Consider the following 24,722-nt stretch of genomic DNA (forward strand, 5'->3'; position numbering starts at 1 on the left):
GACAACATGCAGGTGAAGAACAGATTGAACAGGACTGGAGCTAGCGCACAACCCTGTTTTACCCCATTGGAAATGGCAAATGCAGCTGGTGTATCACCGTGGTAAAGAACCTGTCCTGTCATTCCTTTGTGGAGTAGCTGAACCAACTTCACAAATTTCCTCGGGCATCCATTACGTCTCTGGATGATCCAGAGAACCTCCCTGTTTACAGTGTCAAATGCCTTTGTCAGGTCAGTGAAGATAGAGTAAAGAGGCTTGTTCTGCTCGATGCACTTCTTCTGGACTTACTTCACAGCAAATATCATGTCTGCTGTACTCCGTTCTGGCCGAAAGCCACACTGTGCCTCTGGGAGGTTCCTTTCCAAGACAGTGACAAGTCTGTTCAGGAGAAAGCAGGCAAAGATCTTGCCTAAAATGGACAGCAGTGAGATACCTCTGTAGTTCCCTCAATCTGATTTGCTTCCCTTATTTTTAAAGAGAGCCACAAAGAGGGCATCGCAGAAGTTGTCAGGTGTCTCCTTTGTGGACCAAATGTCTTTCAAGAAGTTTTGGAACAGTATAAGACATTTGGGTCTAGTGCTTTGTAGAACTCAGCAGGATTGCCATCCTGGCCTGTTGCTTTATTTGAGTTCATCTGCAAGATCGCTTTCCTGATCTCATGAGGAGGCAGATCTAGGGCATCCAAGACTGGCAGCTGAGGAATCATGATCAACTGTGGACGGCCAATTGAGTAGGTTGGGGAAGTGTTCGGTCTCCTGGTTTCTAGCCCAGCAGCTTCACCACTAGACCAAACTAGCTGTATGAAGCAGTGATATTTTGCCAGGATGGAAAACTAGGGAAAGGTAAAGTGAGTGGTGTTGGTTTTAACTGAAATGAGCTATGTTGCCTTTCCTTTTCACATCCTCTACCTTCAATTTCTTGTTCTGTCTACTTCTCACTCTTTTTCTGTGTAAGTACAGTATGTATGACAATTGCCTCTCAGCTATAGCGCTTTGTAAATTGTATCTGAAGGCCCTAGTTCATGCCAGAGGTGGAATTATTGGTGGAATTGTAGCTTGCTAGGGAAATTTGCCCCCAGGTGCAACAGAGACATCAAGAGTAGAAAGCAGATGTTAAATTCTTCTTTCTCTTCTGGAGAAAGGCTGATGAAGAAACGGATAAGCCCAAGGAAACAGCTTTATTTTCCATGGACAGGCACTTTCAATCCCCAAATTATCAGGTAGGTTGCAAAGCTAGTCTGAAATCTTGGAGAGCTGTCCATATAAATGCTGCTGCTGCTGCACTGGAGCAAAACTGTGTGACCTTCTTGCACTGAGAGTTATACTTGGCCCTGGAGTTGTGTGTAAGGTCTCTGCTCCAAAAATGGAGTTGGCCAGATAAAACCCAATTCAATTTAGCTAAGCAGAACCCATTTCCTAAGATGACTTAACGTGCATTTAATATTTTCCCCCTTCAGTCACAAAATTGCAACTTGAGGGAACTTTTGCAATGGCTCTGAGGAGACTTTGTGCCCCTTTCTGCCGCTGGCACCAAAGATTCGACTTTGAACGAGGCGGCCTTGTAACGGAGTTCCGCAGGCCGCCGTTTGAGGACTTGGCGCGGGCTGCGTGAGTCTCCCCGGTGACAAATGAGGCGGGGAAGCAGAAGCCAAAGCATGGCCTCTTAGAGACGCCGCCTCCTCGGTGACTACCGCGACAGGCATTAGCCGATTGAGCCTTCCCGAAGCGCAGCACGGGAGGCCCCAGGCCGACTACCTGTGGTCCAGCGGTGGGACGAAGGGGCGGGGCGCCCACATGTTTGCCAGCCCAGCCAATCCGAATGGAGCCTCCGGCAGGAAGCTGATTGGGGGCGGTGCCGGCGGCGCGACGTCGCATGCGTCACGTCCGTTGTCAGGTGGCCGAGTCGGCGCCCGAGCGGGAGGCGGCGAGGCGAACGGGGGCCGGCGGGGCCGGGCCGGCGGCAGCGGCGATGGGTAAGAAGGCGCGGCCGCGGGAGGGCTGGCCCCGGGGCGACGGCCCGGCGGGGCAGGGGCTTGTCCTCGGCTGCCGCGTGGCGCTAGCCGGAGCCTGGGGCGCTTCCTCGCCCCGCGGAGGGCCCGAGCGAGGGCGCCCGGCTTCCGTCGCACCGGGTGCCTCTCTCCAGCGGAAGCGCCGGCCGGCGCGTTTGGCCCAGCCCGGAAGGAAGCCGAGGGCCTGCGAAACCAGGGCGATCCCCCGCGAGGCTCCCGATGGAGGAGGTTCTTCTCTGGGGAAAAATCGCTGCGGCCCGCGATTTTCTGCGTCTGTCCGAGTCCCGGGGGAGGGCGGAGGGCGCTGCCGCTGGAATGGGCTCCTTCTGTGGCCAAACAATCGAGCGCGTTGAAAAACCTTGGACAGCGGCGGGAGATCCCTCTGGGGCGTGTCCTTTCCGAGCGCCGGCGGAACAATGCTCCGGGACCGTTTTGCTCGAGCGCCTCCGAGGGAGCCGCCGACCCTTAAGTTTCTTCCTTCGCGCTCCTCTTCTCGTGCGCCACGTTGCTCAGTCTGCTGTGCAGACTGCGGCTTTGTGGAAGGGGCGTCGCGGGGTTGGATGTGCGGCTTCCCCCCTTTCGATGCAAAGCAAGGGCCGGGATCCCCTGACACTCCCCTCCTGCGACAGCGGCAGGGGGTGAAGTGTGGCATTCTTCCAGTAGGAGCCTAAAGGAGGATCAGGCTCTCCAGGTGGCACAGGCCAGGTCGTTGGCATTTCCTCAAGTGATACAAGTCTTTTAGGCCTTGACACTGAAAAGAGATCTCCCTTAGATTAGCAACCAGGTCTGTAATTTTGCCAAAAGAATCAGTAAAGGACTAATTTATGACCCATCTGTCATGGAGATTTGGTGTCTCAGCTCTTCAATTACTGAAAAGTCAGTCAGTTCAGAGGTGCAGATTGTGAAACCAAGATTTTAGCTGTCAGAGCTAAACAACATGCCTTTGTGAATGAGAGTCAGAAACAATACAGTGTCTGTATTGTGAGGTTGTCAACTTGCACCAGTGCCTGTATAGTTTCTAATGTGCCTGAGCAGGTGAAATTGTCATTTGTTGAGTCGGAATATTGGCCAGTCAATTCCAAGTGGCAGTAACTCCAGATCTTCTCGGTCTTTTAAGTAGAGGTGCTGTAGGTTGACTTCCAATATATTGAGCATTAGCTCTGCCACTAAATCTGTATGGAAATGACAAGCACAGGATCCAGAGGCTACCTGCATATGCTTCTGGTCAGCAGTTCTGGTGACTGACCTTCTTTAAGGAGCAGAAGGCTGTTCTTTTGAAGCAGGCAATTGGTCCAGGACCTGGTGCTTGCAGGAGAGAGAAGAACTGGTGGTTCCTCGTTAGAAGATCTGCAATTTTCATCTTAGCAATAGCATGTCTACAATCTATCTGTTCTCCAGTAGTCTGAGAGGTGACAGTGTCTGTGTATCTGGGGATCATAATCTTGAAGCTGAAGGGTTGTAAGAAACAAGCCGCTAATCCTCCTCCCTACCTCCCCTGCAAGTGATTGGATCTGTATGCCAAGAAATGTCTTTATGAGAGCAAGACCCATAAATCCTGGTAGATGGTACCTTTCAGTCTGGTTTCTCTCCAAAATTATATTAGTGCAGGTCTTGAGTGGTATGAATCTGCTAGACTGAACTACTCTTCTGAAGTTGTATAGCCTTCTCTCACTTACTTGGATCTTCCTGCCCACATTTGGTTGGAAGGTAACCCTTGTGGGTTACTTTGAGCTAAGTTTGCCAAGCCCACATAGTTTGCATTCCCTCCACCAACAAGCAGTTCTAAAATAAGATTGCTTAGAAATGGCATAGTAGATGAAGTCCATGCTTAGAAAACTGATCTTTTGTATTCGTGCAACATCTTGCTTAAGTATTACAATGGAGAGGTGAATAGCAAATTTTCCACCGTCCCATGAAGATTTTATCATGTATTGTGCCAAGGTAGTTAAATTGTAGTCATGTTTATATCTGTTGTTCAGGTATTTGGTAGCTCAGCAGCACTTCCTTGCCTTGCATCCTTGTATGCACTGTGGTATGTTTGTTTATTCAGAATTGCCCCAAATGAGCATTTATTCCTTGGTAACTGTGCTACAATTACAACCCAAGAAGAAGTGAAAATCCTTGATAACATATATGCCTGGAGAACAATGCATATAAATTTATTTCTTCATTCTGCTAGTATACTAACAAATCAGGACAGACTCATGGCAAAATACAAGTATAAGTACCTCCTACATACAGCCATGTAAAATGATGGCAATGCTAGTTTTAGATAGGGATATGCTGAAAGTTCTTGAGGACCAACACGGTTCTCTTTTGCCTTCTGGCAAACATTCTAATCCCAAAGCCATCCAGAATTTCCACCAACCTGTGAGTGAAACCTGATCAAAGTACGGGTTGGGTTGGGTTGGCTAGGCAGCACTATGAAAACTTGGCTCTGGCTGGCATGCTTTCATCAGAAAGGCAGTGCATTGTAATAATAGTGTATTCCAGATTCTACTTCCTGGTGAAATGTATCTGTTTTCCTTTTGTTCTTGGGAACATTGCAGTTAGTGTGACACAAAGCTGAAGCTAAAATCCAACGAGATAAGGCTCCCCTAACCTGTACTGCTTTTCTGGCAAATTAAAAGGGGAAAAAATGGAATTTCACACTAGTTCAAGCTGACCTAGAATCTGGGCTCAGAAATTAAGCAGGGTTGAGACTACCAGGAAATTCCAAGTCTGTAAGAATGAAAAGTTTTTTTAAAATCCCCAAAAAAGAATTTGACAAACCACATTTTGTGTTGTTGATGAAGAAATTCCATGTGTGTTCATGGGGTCACCAGGAGTCAAACTCAACTTGCAGGAGAGGCTATCTTACAGCCTCTCCTCTGAGTGCTTCTCAGTGCTTATAGCTTAATCTCAACTGAGCTGGGAGACTTACACAGTACAGAGCATCTGTGTTACTGAAATTGTATGGGATGCCTGCTTCAGCTGGTATCAGAACATAGTCATTCTTGGCGGATCTCAGAAACTAAGCTGGATCAGGCCTGGTTAGTCCTTGAAGGGGACCACTTGGGAATTCCAGGGCCATTGACTATCTAGAAAGTTAAAAACATCATGGAAGAAGATGGTCATAAAACTGCATGAAGGCCTTTGCCTTTACAGTCCATCCATTTTCTGGTTGCATTGCAGACATGCATTTGGGCCAGACCATATACTGGACCTGGTGAAAGCCCTAGGCTCAGTCCCTTTCATATCAGGAACCTTGCTCTGTCAAGAGACCTTTGCAGGAGCATTTGCTGTGCAGAGCCAGCTGGCTCTTGGCAGGTCCTTCAAGACAAAAGTGGGAACTGTGGAAAGGTATCCTTAGCCAGTCTGCCCTACCCCAGAGTCCTAAACTATGTCTCCCAGAGTCATAACCAGCCAGGTCAGAATTAGACCAGTTGTGGCTTCAGGTTCTCTAGAGCTCTGGAATCACTTTATTACCCAGAAACAGTTGCATTTTAGAGAGGTGTTGCACATTTTTTCCAGTCAAATGAAAGCTAAGAGGGGACAAGACAAGTGTGGGCTCCAGATTAGTAACAGAATAAGCTTTGCATTTTGGCTGTGGGCCACATTAAGAGTAACAAAGCAGATGTTTGAATTTGTGTGTTAGACATAGCCAAACCCAGAACAAAAGATCAGAACTTGGAGAATATCTGGCATATATTTGATCCTTTGCAGTCTTTTGCAGGCACTTGTGTAATAACTCAGCTGTGTGTTTTCTGTACCCAAAGAGTCATATTCAGGAACTAGAACAGCTGCGTTCTATTGCTCTACACATCACTGTGGTAGTAGACCATTTGAGATTTGAGAAGAAGCTATGCAGAGCCCTGCAACCTGAACTCCTGCCTTCAGTCCCCCTGCTCAGCTCCCCTTGGTGACTTTGAAGCAATCACCAGATATGCTGTCCCCTGCAAGTTCTTGTGCTTTTCTAGGTCTCAAAAACTGTATTTAATTGAGTATTTTTAGGATGTTGATGCTTGTGCTTTAGGGATCTGATTGTGCATATGTGTGCCTGTTCATAACTTTTCTTCAGGTGATTATGCGCTCTGTCTGGAATATTTTGTTGCCACAATGAAATCCTTGGAAGAGATACTGTACACAGGGAAACATGGGCATGTGGACACATTCTTTATGTGCATCAATCATCTCAGATTGGCAAATTAATTTATGTGGCTGCCCTGTGTTCCTTAAAAGCCAAAGCATTTCTGACTTTCTCCCCAGTAAAATAGTTAAGGATTTGAAGGGTCTCTGCAGCTTTTTCCCCTTAATGCTGCTTGACAATGCTAAGAATAATTTGATGTGGTAAGCAGCAAAGTCCATGAGGAAAACGATGATACATAGGAAAAGCAACAGAGAGCTAAAGAAGTAGAATTTAGCTGAGGGTAGTGCTATGGCGCTGCGGGTTAAACCGCTGAGCTGTCGATCAGAAGGTCGGCGGTTCGAAACTGCGCGGCGGGGTGAGCTCCCGTTGCTCGTCCCAGCTTCTGCTCACCTAGCAGTTCGAAAACATGCAAATGTGAGTAGATCAATAGGTACCGCTTCGGCGGGAAGGTAACGGCGTTCCGAGTCGTCATGCTGGCCACATGACCCGGAAGTGTCTATGACAACGCCGGCTCCAAGGCTTAGAAACGGAGATGAGCACCGCCCCCTAGAGTCGGATTCGACTGGACTTTACGTCAAGGGAAACCTTTACCTTTACCTAGTGCTATAGAATCGCCTGCTCCTATAGCCTATGCTGTTTCGTTTCCTCCCATAGCCTCTGGTACTCTTTCACTGCAGAAGGCAGGCATCAGCAATTCTTGACAGCTTGGCCTGGTGCCTAGCTAGAGAAAAAGTGGAAGAGTCTTCAGTATGGGTCAAGGAGACTGGCAGGATTCTTCCATGAGCTCACAGTGCTCCTTGTTGGAGCATCAAATGCTTCTGGGAGATTCCCTCAGCCCCTGCCCATTTGGGCATCTCTCCTCAATTCTGCTAGAGAGGCTGTAGCAGTATCAGTAGCAGCTGATGTTTCAAGTCTGCTGATAAGTGGTGCCTGCCTGGAGTCTCCAAGGAGAAGTGATTCATCAGTTCTGCACGCTAGGCAGCTTTAGCAGTGTGGGAACCTCTTTCTTATTTCCCCTGTGGTGTTACTCTTGGTGCTTCAGCCTTGGGTGGGCAGTCTCAGGTGCCAGAGACCTGAATTAGCTCACAGTCTCCTTGCTGAAATCCTCCTTAAAAATGCGGAGAGATGAGGGAGACCTCATGATGCCAGACTCTGTCCTGCAAGGGCAGGGCAGCTGAGTGGTGGCAGGTTCAACAGTAGACCTTTCTGTTGATCCTATCCTTGAAAGGCTAATTTAGGAGCAGAATACACAGGATTCTTCAGGGCATGGATCACATCCATACTAGGCTTTTCCCCTGTAATATAACTGACTGGTGGATTGCTACTTTTCTCTCTGTGCTTCTTCTGCATTGTGAGTCTCTTCACAAGGGTAGTTTGCCACACTGCACAAGCTGTGGTGGTTGCTACAGCTGAAATTGCAGCTGCTGCTGCATGTTGACCCTTGAATGTGAGAACAGAAGTTGATTAAAAGCATTCACTGTAATGTATCTCCTGCTTGCTCATTAGTCATGAAAGAACAGGTTTTCAGGTTTTCTCTTGGAGTTGTGCAAGAGAATGAATATGCATGCAGCAACGTTCCCCAGATGGCTTGTGAAGCCTTGAGGGCTGGGGAAGCCAGAGCCCTTATATGCCAGCAGTGTTGCATGCTCTCCATTCCTGCAGAGAGTAGACAAACCAAACTTTTCAGCTTCAGGCTGAGTTTCATTGCTGTAAAGCATGGTTTTTGCAACTGGTTTCAAACTCAGTCCCTCATTGTCCCACCTTGATAGGTTTTCCCTCCAGCTTCTTTAAAGGTGAATGCAACCTGACAAGTGAAGGGGATTGCTCTCTTTGCAGTTAAAAGCAAGGAGTGCAAAAGGAGAGAGAGAGAAAGAGAGAGAACGAACAAACCTAACCAGTTATTCACAAGCACATGACATATCTTAGAGTACCACTGTAGTGCAAATGGAATTCACCTTCATATTGAGATCCCTGGACTATGGAGTTTCTGAGCCAGGAGAAATGGTGTGCAAATCTTTAATGAGCTTTTTCTGTGTGGTACAAAAAGACATTGGTGGTGTGGAAGTTCCTTTGAGGAAATGGACTGAGCGTAAGGCAGTGTCTGCTTTCCCTTTCCAGAAATCAGAATGAAGCGACGAACCCCCGATAGAGGTGGTGGGGAAACATCTGCCAAGGTCCTCTGCCCAGGGATTTCCAGCAGTAACACCAAAAGAGCGGGGCCTTTCATTCTTGGTGAGTAAGAGTGAATTCTTGCCCCAAGGGATACTGTAACTAAACCTGCACTTATTCAGTGCTGCAAGAATATCAGACATGCAGAACTTTTATTTTGCATAATGAGTTCTGCCATATAACATGATGAAATTCCTGGCCCCTGACAGACATTATCTTCAGCCAGGCCACATCACTGCAGAACTCTCCAAACATGACCCAGCCATTTCCAAGCTTCTTTTTACCACCAGGTGGCACAGTGATTGAAGCCAAGATCTGATCCTATCTCTAATTTCAACATTTGTGGATAAAGATTTTGAATCTTTTTCTGCTGTGGTCACTGCCAGCATGACTATCCCTAGTACCCCAGTGCAGCTAGCATGTTTTCTAGAATAGTGCTAACCTGCTTTCCAGAGGACACAGTGTTGAACAAGAAAAGGTGGACCACAAATGTTAAATCTGTACCTGTACAAAATCCATATATAGGTACGTGGTGCCGCTGCAGGTTAAACCGCTGAGCTGCTGAGCTTGCCGATCGGAAGGTCAGCAGTTCGAATCCGCGTGACGGGGTGAGCTCCCGTTGCTAGTCCCAGCTCCTGCCAACCTAGCAGTTCGAAAACATGCAAATGTGAGTCGATTAATAGGTACCGCTTTGGCGGGCAGGTAACGGCGTTCCATTTAGTGACGCCGGCCACATGACCACGGAAGTGTCTACGGACAAACGCCGGCTCTTAGGCTTTGAAACGGAGATGGGCACCACCCCCTAGAGTCGGACACGACTGGACTTAATGTCAAGGGAAACCTTTACCTTACAAAATCCATATATACCTTTAGTTGTATTTTTTCAGAGAAGAGTCAAGGGCAATGTGCTACAGTATTTACCCTTTTGTTAGTGTGTGACACTTTCGGCTTCAGTTCAAGTGCAGATGGCTGTGGCATTCTCTTTGTGTTGTGCTGAGGTGGGGAGGACACATTGGGGACATCTCCATTTCAACTTCCTGTTAGCCATCTCTGTGGCTCATGGAAGAACACATCACACTGGGCAGAAAGGGGAACTTCCTGGGGTTAAGCCACCATCTGAGTCAGAAGCAAAGGGATGTGTTCTGTTTTTATGTTCCCAGGCCCTCGTTTGGGCAACTCCCCAGTGCCTAGCATTGTTCAGTGCCTGGCAAGAAAGGATGGGACAGATGACTTCTATCAGTTGAAGGTAAGAAGCAATTACCTTCAAAGAGGTGAACCGTAGTTACCAAAAAATAAGATAGTGTTATTTGAAAAGTGACATCGAAGAGAGGCACAGTAGTTAAACACTAAAGACCTGCTGAACTTTAGAATCTTTAAAGGTGGAATAGAAAGCAGTGAATAATAACAGGTCCTTTTAAAGAAGGGAGTGGGGTAGGCAAAGCCTGGTAGATCTTCTGTGGAAGGTCAATGTGCAGTGTTGGCACCACAACCAAAACCTCCCTAGGTCTTCTCGAGTGAGATTTGGCTTTTTCAAGGAGGGATGCCTTCTGCGGCTGTCCGGTCCCCAAAGCCAGAGCAGCCACCTTCCCTTGGTAATGTGTTTCAGAGGGCTCAGGTGGAGAGAGGTCTTTCTCACTTCTCTGAAAGCTTTCGGAGTCCCTTGCTGCTGCTGAGGCTGGGAACAATAAAAATAAAGGATGTAAAAACTGTTACCTGTCCTTGAACCACTAACCTCCAAATCAACACTCCAGGCCCAGCAGTGGGCTTCAAGGAAGAGTGTTAGGGAAAGATGAGCCCCCTTTGCTTGAGCCAGACCAAAAACGAAAACTGCCTCCTTCATGTATAATGTAAACTTTGCACTCCAAGGTGCTCCGTGCCCTGCTGTGATTTTCTGAGCATTGCATTTGAGATTGGAGCTTTCTGACTTTCCTGAAAAGAAGTTTCTCTTTTGAGCTGTTCTTCCTTTGTCTCATTCACAAAGATCCTCACCTTGGAGGACAAGAATGACCGTGGCACAGAAACCCAAGAGGAGCGTCAGGGCAAAATGCTGCTGCATACAGAGTTCTCCCTCCTCTCCCTCCTGCACAATCAGGATGGAGTGGTCCATCATCATGGCCTTTTCCAGGTAAGCAGGGTTGCTTGGAGCCCTTCTCAAAACATTGTTGCTTGCTGGTCCTCCCAGCATTGACATGATGGAGGCCTGAGAGGCCTGCTTTCTTAATTCTCCAGATGGAGCAGCCCATGTTATTCCTTATTGGCCATCATGGTTTTGGTGTCACATGCTGCTTGCAGGAGCAGTCAGGATCTCAGTCCAGTTCCTCTGCCTGAGACTGTTAGGTTGTTGTAATCAAACCCCACTCTGCACCAGTTTGATCACAACTTCCCAAAGCAAGGGTAGGGGCTCTCCTCAGTGAAAAGATCAGTCTGTGCCTTTGGCAAATCTGGGACATGCTTGCTGGGAAGAATTCTACACTTCCAGTAAGACAAAATATTTCTGTACCCGCCCACACCTTTCAGAAATCTGTGAGAGTTCCATTAATGGCTGTAAAAGGCAATCATTTTGCACAAGTACAAAACCCAGAGCTGTGTGGCTTTCATGGAAGCAGCAAATATTGGGCTTGTGTCTAATCAGTGGGAAGGGTGGGTGCTTAATTAACCACTGATCCCTGTGACTTGGGACTACGCAGGACCGAACCTGCGAGCTGGTGGAAGATCTGGAGTCCAGTCGGATGGTCCGAAAAATGAAGAAACGCATTTGCTTAGTGTTGGACTGCCTCTGTGCCCATGACTTCAGTGACAAGACAGCTGACCTCATCAATCTCCAGCACTACGTCATCAAAGAGAAGCGGCTCAGTGAGCGAGAGACTGTTGTGATCTTCTATGACGTTGTGCGGGTGGTGGAAGCCTTGCACAAGGTACCATGTTTCTGTGCTTATTCCAAAGTATGGTAGCAGCCATGTTATAGAATGCACACCAGCCCCCAAATCTTGCACGGCTAGGGGAACATTGCAGATCAGGGCATCAACCCTAAATTTCATTGGAAGACATTTCTCACCTGCCTTGGCAGGAGCAAGGGTACGGAAATCAGAACTGAGCGGGGCAGTTCTCTTGGGGGATTCAGTCACGTGCTTAGTTTGGGTCTTCTGCATTTGGCAGAATAATCTCAGTTGTTCTAATTGCAGGATTGTTTTATTTTTCCAGAAGAACATTGTACACAGAGACTTGAAACTGGGGAACATGGTGCTAAACAAAAGGTGTGTTCCTTCTGCAAATTGCTTGGCCGTGGGATTGTTGAGGGTTCCCAGAGTTTCTTCAGTTGTCCTCTGCACACAACTGGGGGAGTGGTAGCAGGGCAGGGGGCTTCGGCATAGACCTCCTGAGAAGTTTCGACTTGCCTGACTTCGTACAGCCATATCCAGGCAGATGGCATCACTTCTGCATGCACCTCTCTTTGTTCCCTGGTGGGGAAAGGCCCAAGAATGGAAGACTCTTCCATCAGGCGCAGTTGGTAGTACTGGAAGAGAGTAAGCAGGAGATGTGTCAGCCAACTCCCCACTCAGGGACTGGAGGTTGGCCCCATCACTGCTCTGAGTGACTCTGCAGCTTGTCTTGGTGTAGCTACTCTACCAGTCACAAGGGAGACCAGGCTGGCCAGTTTTATTCCACAGAGCCTGAATCCAAGAAGCTGCCCCCACCTCATCGCTTCGTTATGCCCAGACAGTTCAAGGAACATAGCTGGTAGTAGTTTGTGCACACCCTTCTGAAAGCAGCAGTGTAAACGTTCTGCAGCAGCCCCCTCGCCTGTTCTCATGCCCTCAGAGGAAAGTACCCTAAAGTTCTTTCAGGGCTCTGGGTGGGAGGAGCTGGTCCAACCATCAGCTGGATTGTGAGGCAAAGAGGAGGTTTCCTCCTTTCCTGGATGCATGCAGCTGCCTGGCCATGGAAAGGGGCTGAGTGGGCCTAAGCCCACTTTGGGCCTCTGAGGGCCTTTTGGGAAATTTGAAGCCATTGCCTAGAGGTTGGAATTTGCCAGTTGTGTGGGGAAGCAGGGCCCAAAAGCTCTCAGGTCTGGGTGTGCTGTTTGATCCAGCCTCAGAAAGAGACTTGTGCAGCCTCGGTAGGCAGGCTTACTTTGTGCTTCTGCTACTCACAGCTTTTTCTGACCCGTGTTTTGCCAGCGTCCAGGTCAGATTGCTGCACTGTGTTTTCCGAGAAAGCTGTTTGGGAAAAGGAGATGCTGAGTTTTTGACCAGGACTCTTAGACTTGAACATACTTGCCAGAATGAATGGCTTCTAGAGCTACCAAGTAGCTTGAGGTCAGGGAACCTGGAGGGCTGCTCCTTCCCTCTGTGCTTGATTGTGATGTCTTTTATGTGCTTCCCCTGGGACGGGCTGGATCCTGCAGAAAACTGGAGCACTGTGTCTGCTTCTGGGCACCGCAGTCTAAAAACAACATGGACAAAGTGGAGCAGGTTCAGAGAAGGGCTACCAAAATGATGGGGGGACTGGAAACCAAGCCCTCTGAGGAATGATTAAAGGAACTGGTTATGTTTAGCCTGCAGAAGAGAAGGCTGAGGGGAAACAGTGTTCTGATACCTGAAGGGGAATGAAAAGGAGGAGGGAGTAGACTTGTTCTCTAGTGCCTCTGAGAGCAGGATCAGAGCCAATAGGTTGAACCTGCAGGAAGGGAGATGTAGATCGGACATCAGGAGGAATTTCCTGATGGTAAAGAACCATCGGTTGGCACTCTCATGGAGAAGTGAGTTGCCCTTCACTGGATGTCTTCAGGCAGGCTGGACAGCGATCTGTCTGAAGTGCTTTAGTGGATCCTGCACTGAGCACAAGGTTGGACTGGCCTCTGAGATCTCTTCCAACTCTATGATTCCATGAAAAGGGCCTCCTTCTGGCAGCACATGGAATCTGGAATGTCTTCTTGGCAGAATTCATAAATAGTCTTGAATTACAAAGGTTTGGTTGGGTGCATTTGATTGTTTGGACCTTCTCCATCCTGTTTTCTCTACAGTGGTTATGGCTCTTTTCTTTGTTTTAATCCTGTAGCTGCAAGAACCTCTTCTGTGGCAGATAGATGGGAATATAAAAATAACAAATAAACGAAGTAACTATGGCTTAGCAAAATTCCCTTTTTCTGATTTATAGGAAATCCATCCTAATTCTGCATTTGTGTGATTTGGAAGATTCTTTTTTAAGCAAATGTTAATCAAGACTGAGCACCAAAATATTTGTTCTTGTATGAAGTCTTCCAGTTTAATTCTGCTTCTAATTCAGAATTAAATTGGTGGTTCTTCTCTCAAACAATCCTTTTTTAAAGGTGCTGCATTTATATGACAGCAATTTGGCAGCATTCCTCTTCTAAGGTTCTGAGGATTCTTGCAAATTTTACCCACCTGTGTGAAATAGAAGCAAATTTATAGCATGCACTGATTATGTCAGACATTGTAAACCTCCCAGAGTCGCTCTTAGTGAGATGGGCAGTGACGAAATATGATAAATAAATAAATAAAAAAGTGGGATGGTGGTGGTGGGAATTTTCTGACTCAAGCGATATTAGCCTTCCCTCTTTCCTCAGTGCAGCATCCAGGTTTCCCCTTCTGCCCCTTCTTCCACTCCAGGAAGGAAGGTTGAGAGAGAAGGATTAGATCAAGCCCAAAGTTACACATGGACCTTTGGGGCAGTGTTACCCCACTGATCTGCGCCTTGCCATGTCCAATGAGCTCCTGGTGCTCATGACTACTTCAGACCTATCTCCAATGTCTATAAGTCAATCACAATCACAACACAGGCCACCATGGGTCTGTTTAAATTTGGCAGCATTCAGATCTAGGCAGCCAGCACCATGTTCGTTAAAACGGTTGGGGTCTGCAACTGTTGGGACTCTGCTTGCTTAAATTATAGAATTGTAGAGTTGGAAGGGACCACAAGAATCATCTACTCCAGCCCTCTGCAGTATACAAAGAGGCCAGTTAAATCAACTGTGAGAGCTGGGTGTCCAGCTTCTTAAAAAAAACTCCAGAGATTGAAAATCCATAACCTCATCAGTAGACTGTTCCACTGTTGTACATATCTTACCATAAGGAATTTTTTCTTTATATTTAAATGAAATCTAGGTTACAGATTTATGCAGCTTATACTGGTTATTTCTGGCCTTGTTTCTACGGTCATGAAAAATAGTTTATAAGCACCTTCTCTCTGGTTTATGTACTTGAACACAGCTATCACGTCTCCCCTGTGTGAACATCATAAGTTCCTTCAGTCTGTCCTCATAGGGCATGTCTTCAAGTTCCTCTATCATCTTTGTTACATTCCTCTGAACCCTCTCCAACCTGCCTTCTCCACTTCCATTCTAATTCTGTCTTTGCTTCAGGACCCACCGAATTACAATCACCAACTTCTGTCTTGGGAAGCATCTGGTGAGTGAAGATGACTTGCTGAAGGACCAGCGGGGCAGCCCTGCCTACATTAGCCCTGACGTCCTCAGTGGTAAGTAGCATCCCTTTCTCAAGGATGTCATTAGCAGCCCTTTTCTTTACTCCCAGGGCTTTCATTCCCTTGTGATGCTGCTGTCTCCCCTCTGTACACATAGAGGGCTCCCTTCTTGAAGCTTTTCCTCATTAGTCATTTCTACTTTGCTCCAGGCAGAGCTGCCACTGCTTTAAAGCCTCTTTTCTTGGCTGACTGGTCCAGTGGATGGAAAAGAGGTTCCCCTTTTTTGTGGTTGGGAGAGAGGGGAAAGATGACTGTTGATTGGAGCACTGGGTATCTTTACTTCTTCTCCCGCTGCCTCAGTGCACTTCCTTCCCCTGCTGCAGGAGAGTATGAGCTCAACCAGCTGGGTGCCATAGCCCCTGCTTCTCAGGGACTGTGCTAGACTACTAGTGTCTCCTCTGTCTGCAGGTCGGCCATATCGTGGCAAGCCCAGTGACATGTGGGCACTGGGAGTGGTCCTCTTCACCATGCTCTATGGACAGTTCCCCTTCTATGACAGCATCCCACAAGAGCTCTTCCGCAAGATCAAGGCTGCTGAGTACACCATCCCAGAGTGAGTGAAGGCAGGCCTCAGTCCTCCAGACACCCCTGCCTCCCCTGGACCACTGTCCTCTCTGCTCCGGGGCTCAGGCACTTGCTGCTCCCCCTAGCTCTTCACTGTCTCCAGCAGGGATGGGCGGGTGTCCGAAAACACTGTGTGCTTGATCCGAAAGCTCCTGGTCTTGGACCCTCAGCAGCGCCTGACAGCTTCTGAAGTGCTCGAGTCCCTCAGCTCCATAATTGCCTCCTGGTGAGTTGCGGGGGGGAATATGAGGGTGATGCTGCAGGTACTGCCCTGTGCTGGGATAGGGGGAACTGGGGTTGTTCTGTCCTGCATGTCAGCCCAAGCCTTGAAGTGGGGCTGGATCAGACTGCCCTTCTCCATCAGTCCAAAAGGGAGTCCTCTGGAGCAGCTTCCCTGACTCTCCCTCTGTGTGTGGCACATACATTTTGGCAACCTCCTTGTTTTGCCTTTTCCCACTCCTCTGGCAAGTAAGCTATTTTTTGTCTCTAAGAACAAGACCTAGCTTGAGACGCTGCCTTTGCAGAGGGCACAACTAGACAGCAATATTGGAAGAGCCTCTCTTGGGGTCTTTAACCAGGTAGCTAGAAGGAGATCCGGATCTAGATACATTTGTTGTTGGGGAGCAACAATAGGGGGGACCATTGTTAGAAACAGGATGCTAAGCTGAGCAGCCCTTGGTCATTTCTGGCCTCTAGGCTCTTCTTTGTAGGTTCTTGGATTCCTTTGGTGAGGGCATCATCCCAGCTCTGCAGTGTGAGCCAAAAGGTGCTACACCTCTTCTCCCTTCCCCACCCTGATGCAGAAGCATCTAGGATAATAACTTGTGCTGTAATGTGCCTTGGAAGCAGTTGCTCCCCTGTATACTCGGGTGTGCTTGGGACACTCTCTTATGCCTGGGCTGTTTGCAAAGGGCTCTCCCTGGGAGGAGCTTGGGCTGGGCCAGACATCAGCATCCAATGAGATCCTGGCGCCTCCTAGCAGGAGCCTACGCCCTGCTGATCTGCCAACCTTTGTCTCCTGCAGGCAGTCCATGTCCTCGCTCAGCGGGCCCTTGCAGGTAGTGCCCGATGTCGATGATCAGGTGGTCAACCCAGAACATGCGCATGAGGTAAGATTTGCCATTCCACCCTGGAGAGGCTTGTGGAGACTTGACATCATCCTAACCCCCATTGCTGGCCTTAGGGAGATAGTCTCATCTGTCTCCTTCTGAGCCTTTCCCAGGAGCTCCTTCCAACACCTTGTGACCCCCTCTGCCCAGTGTATCTGTCTGCACATGTGCTTGCAGTGGAAGTGATGGTGGCACTGGATAACCTAGTTCTGGCTCAGGACTGGACTTTGCTGGTGACATTCCTGCCTCTGTTGCTGTCCCTACTCGTCTCATGGGCTTCCCCCTTGGCTAGTATGGTGTGGAGTCAATGCAAACCGGCATTTTCAGCTGCCAGGAAATAAACAACATGGAAACATAACTGTGTGTGTGTGAGAGAGAGAGAGAGAGAGATGTGGAGAGCAAAAGTGTTGTATGCGGAGGCTGAAGACGGGTGTCTTCTGAAAGCTCCTTGTGGAACTGTCAGCCCTGCTCTTAATGAGCCTGGGATTCGTGGGAACCCAGAAGTGGCAGTGCAGCAGTGTTTGTCTTTTCTTCTGGTGGCAAGAGGCAGCAGAGGGCTGGACCCAGTTCTCCCCCCAATCCCGACAGACTTTGTCCTCCCTGCAGGCGAAGGTGACCGAGGAGTGTTCACAGTACGAATTTGAGAATTACATGAGGCAGCAGCTCTTGCTGGCCGAGGAGAAGAACACGCTCCATGGGGCAAAAAGTTTCCTGCAGAAGCGGCAGTTTGGCAGTGTCCCTCCCGTGAGACGCCTTGGCCATGACGCCCAGCCCGTGAGCGCCCTGGACGCGGCCCTCCTAGCACAGCGCTACCTTCGGAAGTAGCCCCCAAAAGGAGCGGGAGCCACGCTCCGCCTGCCCAGTCTGGTGCGAGTGTGAGGGCCAGGCCTGGGCCCCCTGCACGCTGACGGGTCTTGCCTGCTGGGGTCTGCCCCAAGAGGACAAGGGGAAGGCAGCTGGCTGGGACAACCGCCAGTGGATTCTAACCAACTCCAGCCATGGGCAGGGGTCTGCTTTCACCCATGACTCTGAAATCTACCTCTCCACCTTTCCTAACCACACTGTTCTCCAGAGTGAAACGTCGAGCGGTTTTGGCAACAGTTGCCCCAGCAGGCCTCTTTCCTGACACGAACTGTGGAAACCACGTGGATTGCATTTCGCTCCATGCGGTTTGAATAAGCTTAATTGTTTTTTTTCTCCGTTGTCCTTCCCCTTGGGTTTCAAAAAGGTAACTGCTGCTTAAACCCATTTCTGTTCAATACGATGTGTTCTGTTTTCAGTTTAACCCCAGGCTGAATTTACTTTGTGCAGGCATTAATTTTGGACCCCAGTGTGACTGCAGCCTTGGGAAGTGTCTCATCTTTACTCTGAGCTTGTTGAACTGAGAAAATTTGCTTGCTAGGGGAAGTTTCAGCCCAGAGCTGTTTAAAATGTAGCTTTTCTGGAGGCTGAAGCCTCCAAGTCACTTACTTATTTTGGATTTCCTGAGTGTTCTGTTTTGGTTTTGATTTTTAAAAATGGTAGCTTTTGAAAAGTGCAGTAATGTTGCATTAATTTTGTTGATTTTTATCTCTTGCCCCATGAACCATGGAGGCATGTTGAAGGGATAAATCTTTGATAATGTGAAAGAGGGGGAGTTGTCCCTTCCCCCTTCCTTCTACCCCACCTCACCTGTCCCCCCACTATAGATCTCACCTCAGTTCAGGAAAGTCCCCTCCTTATGTGCTCTTGGCACAGTCATGCCATTGTTCTCTGGTCACAGCACTTGCCAGTACGCACAGCCTTGGTGGGAGGGTGGTGCCTTGCTCCATGCTAGGACAGGGCTGAGTGATATCTGAGCCATGTTCTTTGGACTGGATGCCTCTCTTGCCAGATAAGTCATTCAGAGCATCCTATGGAGATAATTCTGTTCCAGAGTCTCCTATTTCCTTTTCTCCTCCATTGCCAATTCGTTTTCCAGCAATGTTGGCTCTCCATGCATCTTCCAAAGAACTGGATGCTGGCAGCCTGGAGCAAGCCAGTGAGATGGAGCTTGGCATGACATCTTCCTTGCCAGGGTGCGGGGGCAGAGAAACCCTTTGACATGTTCACGAAGAAAACAATTTCCCAAGAATGAGTGTGTTCATATGATTGAAGAAGTACAGGCAGATTTCTGGCTCTGTTGCACAGGGGAGGTTTTGTTGGCCAAGTTACAGGAGAAAAAATACAGATTGAACATTGTCTGGAAATCCAGTTAAATATAAGCGAGGCATATCCTGTCATTCGGAACTGCTATGCAGGATATGGGGTGCAACTTATCCTGATCAGTCTCTGGAAAATGGCACAGGGGCATGCCTCAAGAGCTAGGCAGACCCCCCCCCCCCGAAGCTGCAGAATCGGGGTCATCAAGCAGTGTCCTTTCCAAGCAGCTTTGCCCAGGGATGGTGGCAGAGGTCAGTAGCAGCAGCATCCTTTGTTGGCTGAAGTGAAAGGTTGTGTTCCACAGCCCTTCTAGGAAGCAGCCCTCTCTTCTCCTGGTGAGCCGTGCGCAAGGGACTCCTGAACATGTTTTTTCAAGGGGAGAGAGTTGCACTTCAACTCTCTGCAGGAATGTGCCCTCAACAAGGAGCACTTAGAGGTATCACCAAATCCCAGTCTGCTTTAAGTTCCATCTCTGGTTGACATGTTCCCTTAGGAATGTTGGAAGTAAGACCTGCCAAGCAGGAAGCAGAAGTTGCCAGGAGAAGGAGCGGCTTTCTGCCCCTCTAGAAGGGGAGGTCTGGGGTCTCCCCAAGAGAGGAGCAGGAGACTGTGCTGGGGGGTGGTCCTCTTCCAAATCCTTCGAATACTAACATCCCTCCACAGTTCTGCCCCTTCCTTTAATTTTTTTCCCCTTCCCCAAGATAGTTAACTATGTGTCCGTGTGGTCTGGTCCTTCTCCCACCCTTGATAAAATTAGCAATACTCCACTGATATAAAGTTGGGTGTTCTACCATCTGTTGCAATAAAACACTGCCTGGAAAGAGATGGAAAGGGAACCTGGAAAGTGGTGGTGTGAGCTGCTGAGTTGGTTTGGGGGGATTTCAGGTTGGGTGAGACACCAGAGACAAAAATCCTATTGTAAAAAATTGCAAAGAGAATTTGTATAGAGACCTATTTTTGTATTACACCGAACTAGCCCCGCATGCCAGCAATAAAATTTCATAATGTTGAATTAAAGCATTCAGAAGTCTGGTTATTATTCTAACAATCCCCCACAATCCCACAGCAGGTTATGAAACATTCGGAGTTCCTTTCTGAGGTCTCTTTGCTCACCTCTTTCAATAGCTGTTTCTGGCCTGCATCTCTGGAGAGGTATGTGGACGGTAGGTAGCAACACCTCCTATCTTGGAAGCTACGGGGTGGGGCCGGCACTGTCACCTGACTTTGCCACTGTCCTGTGGCTAGCTAAATGTGAGCAGATCGTTCTGGAATATCCAGGCAAAGAAATGTGTTTCCAATTATGAAGATCTGCATTGAATGGCAGTAAAAACACCACCAGAGAAGTTCCCATTAAAGGAACTAACGTAAGTTTTGGTACTGTGGAATGACTGTGTCCTCCCTTGTCTTCTCAAGGCTAAATATACCCAGCTTCTTTAATTTTCACAGGATTCCCAGACCCTTGATCATCTTTGTTACTTTTCTCTGGATCTGTTCCAGTTTTACAGTATATAAATCTTATTTAAAGTGTGTTGCCACTTCTTCACTTGTGGCACTAATTTGTTCAAAGACAATTTGGTTTCCACTGACATTTCTCTGATCTTTTGTCTGACAAGACATTTCCAAATTCACTTGGAATTTTCCTTGGGATAATTTGTATTCAATGTCTGCATAAACACTAATCCATGATTTAAAAACATAACCATTTTTTTTTCTGCCATTCAATCATGTCTGATTCTTGGTGACTCCCTGGACCAGTCCCTGCATTTTTCTTGGCAAGATTTCAGAAGTGGTTTGCCATTGGCTCCTTCCTGGGGCTGAGAGAGAATGACTTGTCCAAGGTCACCCAGCTGGCTTTGTGCCCAAGGTGGGACTAGAACTCAGGTCTCCCGGTTTCTAGCCTGGTGCCTTAACTAGTACAACAAACTGGCTCTCAACTAAACCATAGCAAACCATATTATGGCTTAATTTAATGGCTGGGTCACACAGTGGTTTGTCCATCACCACTCACCCTGGTCTTGTGCAAGAACCAGCCAATATCCTACAGCCAATGTGAGATTCTTTGAAGGAACAGTAGCCATCTTGTCTTCAGCATGCCGTGAAGGGACTTAGGGAAGCCGAAACAGTCAGTGTGTACCAGATTTATCACTCCTTTGTAGCTCCAAGTTTTCCAACTTCATCTTCTGAAGAATGGAGATGATTGTTGAACTTAAGGTCTATGTGCAAACTGAACCTGGGGATTTGGAGTTGCTGGGGGAAAAGATAAGGGCGTATCCTAGCTACATTTTAGTTGGTCTGTTTTACTTGGTCTAGAGAGAGTAGGGGGTTAAGTAATGGTGTGGGATTGCATGGTGGGAGAAAGCTGGTTGTTTGGGCTTGGAATTTATTTATTTTATATCCTGCCTTTATTGTTTTTATAAATAACTCAAGGCGGTGAACATACCAAATACTCCTTCCTCCTCCTATTTTCCCCACAACAACCCTGTGAGGTGGGTTAGGCTGAGAGAGAAGAACTGGCCCAAGGTCACCCAGCTGGCTTTCATGCCTAAGGCGGGACTAGAACTCATGGTCCATAGAGGATTAGAACAGAATGTATGGATGGGCCCTGGGACCTGGCAGAACGCTGGCAGGGATCAGGGAAGGAAAGCACATTGGGTTCAGGCAGGAACATCTTGGTGGTGATGAGCAAAGGGAAATAGGGCAGGTATCAGGGATGTCCTCAATGACATAATTGGAACCAAGATTTCCATCACTAAGCAATGCAGTCATAAAGCATGACATCACATGACCACGCTGCTTAGCGATGGCAGTTCTGGCAGTCCCCAGTTAACGTTAAGCCGATCACCGTGAGTTAAGCAAGAACCTCACGTGATGGTTACTTTCGACTGCCTGCCAGCTTCCACATTAACTTTGCTTGTGGGAAGCTGGCAGGGAAGATCACAAATTGCAATCACATGACTACGAGATGTTGCGATGGCTGGAACCTCGAGGGCTGGTCGTAAGTAGCACTGGTTCAAGCTTGAGCGGTCCAGCTATTGCCACTCAACGGCCAGTTTGGTGTCTCAATAAGGTTTTCACCTCACCCATGATCTAATAATAGACGAAAAGGCTGACTTGGCATGTATTATTGAGACACAGTTGGGTATGGGGTGAAGTGAGTTCTCCTGTCCAAAATGCATCCATCTGGGTTTTGAGTATGGCACCCACTGTGCCTCCAAGGTAGGGGGTGGGGAAGAGGCTATTGTTAACCCAAAGATTCTGGAGGTTGTCAGGAGCACTGCCCCATAGGTAGACAAGTGTGAGGCTATACTTGTGAAGTTGAGTATTACAGATCAGTTAGAACTGCTGCTAGTAGTCATCCATTGGCATGGGCTGCAATATTACCAATATGCTGATGATGCTTAATTGTGAATCTCTGTCCCAAGCCAACTAAATGATGTGTCAAGGTTCTGTCCCAGTATCTGGCAGCTGGATGGGCCTGGGTAGGGAAGAAGATGGGCTTTGGCTGAACCCTAGGAAGACTGAGTGGCTGTGCGTTTGGGGTTACCTGATCCCAGAACTGGAGATTTTCCATCTTTGGCCCTTGGGATGGATCTGCGCTCCCCTGCTCAGAACCAGTGCACAACCAAGGGAGTCCTGGATTCACAGCTCCTGTTCAAAGAACAGGTGGCAGCTGTGGCCAGGGGGGCCTGCACAACTTCAACTTGTGCACCAATTGATCTCATTCCTGGATTCAGAGGCCCTACCTAAAATCACTCATTTGAACACGGCAACACACTCTACATGGGACTATCCGTGACGACCATCCAGAAGCTGCAACTAGTCCAGAATGCAGCATGGTTAGCTAATAGGTACACCTTGGTACATTCAGGTAACACCACTACAGTACTTAGAGAGCTGCACTGGTTGCCAGTTGGTGCCCTATAAAGCTGTTTGTGCCCTATAAAGCCCTGCATGGTGTAAGACCAGGTTACTTGCAGTACTACCTTTCTGTGATTATTTCTGCCCATCCCACATGCTCTATTAGGATAGGTGGGCTCCAGGTCCTGTCCTCGAAGCAATGTCACTCAATAGGACCTAGGAGGTGTGGATTTTCCATTGCACTGCCTGCCCCCTGGAATTATCTCCCCCACATACTATTGGCTTTTAGGGAGGCATTAAAAATTCGGCTTTTCCCTCTGTGTGTTGTGGCTAGGATGACAAAATATCCCTCCTTCAGCAGTGTAGTGTGTATTGAGAGGTCCTGATTGTTTATTAATTTGCTGTTGCAGTTTTAATTGTAATTGAATGTTTAGTTTTTATTCGTTGATGTATGTGACCCAGAATCACTTTTATGTGAGTTGGATGGCTATATGAATTTCCTAAACAAATAAATAAATAAATTCTACATTCTAAACTGTAAGGAAGCTGTGAGATGTCCTCACAGTGATTGGAATGGCCACCATCAAATCATGATCAAACAATTAACACGTGCAGACAGCCCCTCCTTCACAAGAGACAAACTCTCAGCCCACTGCAGTATACAGGAAAAGCAGGAGGTAATGGACATGTCTTACTGCCCTAATTGACTGTACAGAGGTGTCTCATTTGGAACCAGAGTATTTCCTGAAGTTCTTGTGCTGCATTTTTCAAATAACGATCAGTGCTCTCAGGTCCTTGTCCTTTGGGTTAACTGCATCCAATCTAGCCTGCAAGAAGGAGGTCTGACAATGGCTTGGGTTTGGCTTAGTACAATGGGTGAACCCAACTGATTATAACTCCACTAACCACAGTGTAGTGTGGCATAGGTATGTGGCCAGCCTACAATGCAATGCAATGCTTGCTTGCTTTATTTGTTTATTTAAAAGATTTATATGGCTGCCCATCTTGTGAGACACAACTTTGGGCAGCTAACAGCAATAATTGTCAGGCTCCCCGATCAAATGTTCACAGAACATCTTATCGGACTCGCATCCATCTTCCAGCAACCGTGTCAACTTGCGAGTCGACCAGCAGGGAGGGGGAGCATGGTTGGCGTGGGAATCATCTTGTTTGGGCTAGCTGCTCCTTGCACCAAGGTCATCTAGGAGGAACCATGTTGAATATTTTTTAATCATAGAAGAATTTCAGAGGCTTGAGTTTTTAAAAGACACCCCACAGGACAAAAAGGTGAGGGCCGCTTTTCTGAGTGGACCTTTGGTGCCTGGCTGTCTGGGTCATATTCTCAGGGACCAAAGGTTATGTCCTTATAAGGTCAAGAAGTTGATGTAGACAGGATAGAATATATTACTGCTTCTTGCTAAGTAGTCTCTGTAGTTGTTAGCTAGCTCGTTAATCTTTTTATACTATGTTGTTTTACTTCTAAGTAATGTTTTTTATTTAATACAATCTTTTATAAAGAAATGCCTGGTCTCTCATTCTTATTTAGTTCTGCTGCATAAGCAACACTGCTACAAACCATAACAGCCAGATGCTGGCATGGGAAGGAGGGGCACATACCTAAGAGGGCAGTGGGAGGGATTTGAAGTTACTGTGATTTTAAAATGTAGAAACATGCGGGAAATTCCATTCACAACTTTTTCTTTGTACTGAATGCTTCACTTCATTAAATAGATTTATGAGCAAAAGCTTATGAGTCATAATTGAATGAATGCTCAAGTGTTCCAGTCATCACAATAATAAAAACACAACAGTAAAATGATCCAACAAGCAAACAAGAAAAAAACAATTCTTTAGGCAAGAAACCTTAGCCTTCGCTCCATCAGTGCCATGCAGGGAGTCCCTGGGAGCCACATGCCATCTTTGGTGAGCAACCAAACCGCACTGTCCCTTGGTCGCTGTCCCAGACTGAGCTCAGCCTTTTCTGCCTGCCTAGCATCTTCAGCAGCACCAGGGCCCAGACAGCAATGGCCATAAAGCAGGAGCCAGTGGGCAGGCCCACTTACTGCCCCAGGCCAACCCACAGTGCAGCAGCAAGCAGGTTTGGGGGACGTGCTGGTAGAGCGAGAAGTGGGGCCTTTGTGGGAAAAGATGGGAGAATCTGGATGGAAGGCCTCCAGTAGCCTTGTTCCATAAATGAGGC

The 24,722-nt window shown here is 47.7% G+C and overlaps 2 protein-coding genes across 6 annotated transcripts in view; one reads left to right on the forward strand and one right to left on the reverse strand.

The window, feature by feature from the left end:
* THRAP3 (thyroid hormone receptor associated protein 3) overlaps nucleotides 1-24,722 on the reverse strand; it is a 185,043-nt gene that overhangs the window by 85,907 nt on the left and 74,414 nt on the right. The gene's annotated exons all lie outside the window — the stretch shown is intronic.
* Nucleotides 1,953-19,681, forward strand: STK40 (serine/threonine kinase 40). 4 transcript variants are annotated; one of them, XM_063312485.1, is made up of 11 exons: nucleotides 1,954-1,972; nucleotides 8,256-8,369; nucleotides 9,467-9,552; nucleotides 10,288-10,431; nucleotides 10,994-11,221; nucleotides 11,508-11,560; nucleotides 14,689-14,804; nucleotides 15,219-15,363; nucleotides 15,478-15,600; nucleotides 16,399-16,483; nucleotides 17,090-19,681. In XM_063312485.1, the coding sequence occupies exons 1-11, from the start codon at nucleotides 1,969-1,971 to the stop codon at nucleotides 17,306-17,308; spliced, it is 1,317 nt and encodes a 438-aa protein (XP_063168555.1). In that variant the 5' UTR covers nucleotides 1,954-1,968; the 3' UTR covers nucleotides 17,309-19,681. The 4 variants fall into 4 exon arrangements, with proteins under 4 accessions (XP_063168558.1, XP_063168555.1, XP_063168556.1 ...); XM_063312486.1 differs by having other exon boundaries at nucleotides 15,481-15,600; XM_063312487.1 differs by lacking the exon at nucleotides 1,954-1,972 and adding an exon at nucleotides 5,387-5,938 and having other exon boundaries at nucleotides 8,263-8,369.

Source organism: Candoia aspera, chromosome 10, assembly GCF_035149785.1.
Source record: "Candoia aspera isolate rCanAsp1 chromosome 10, rCanAsp1.hap2, whole genome shotgun sequence".
In the NCBI taxonomy this organism is placed as follows: domain Eukaryota; kingdom Metazoa; phylum Chordata; class Lepidosauria; order Squamata; family Boidae; genus Candoia; species Candoia aspera.

Coding starts and splice junctions, on each gene's coding strand:
- STK40 (XM_063312485.1), top strand. Junction 8,370..9,466: donor AGCGGGGCCTTTCATTCTTG/GTGAGTAAGAGT, acceptor TTATGTTCCCAG/GCCCTCGTTTGGGCAACTCC. Junction 16,484..17,089: donor ACCCAGAACATGCGCATGAG/GTAAGATTTGCC, acceptor TCCTCCCTGCAG/GCGAAGGTGACCGAGGAGTG.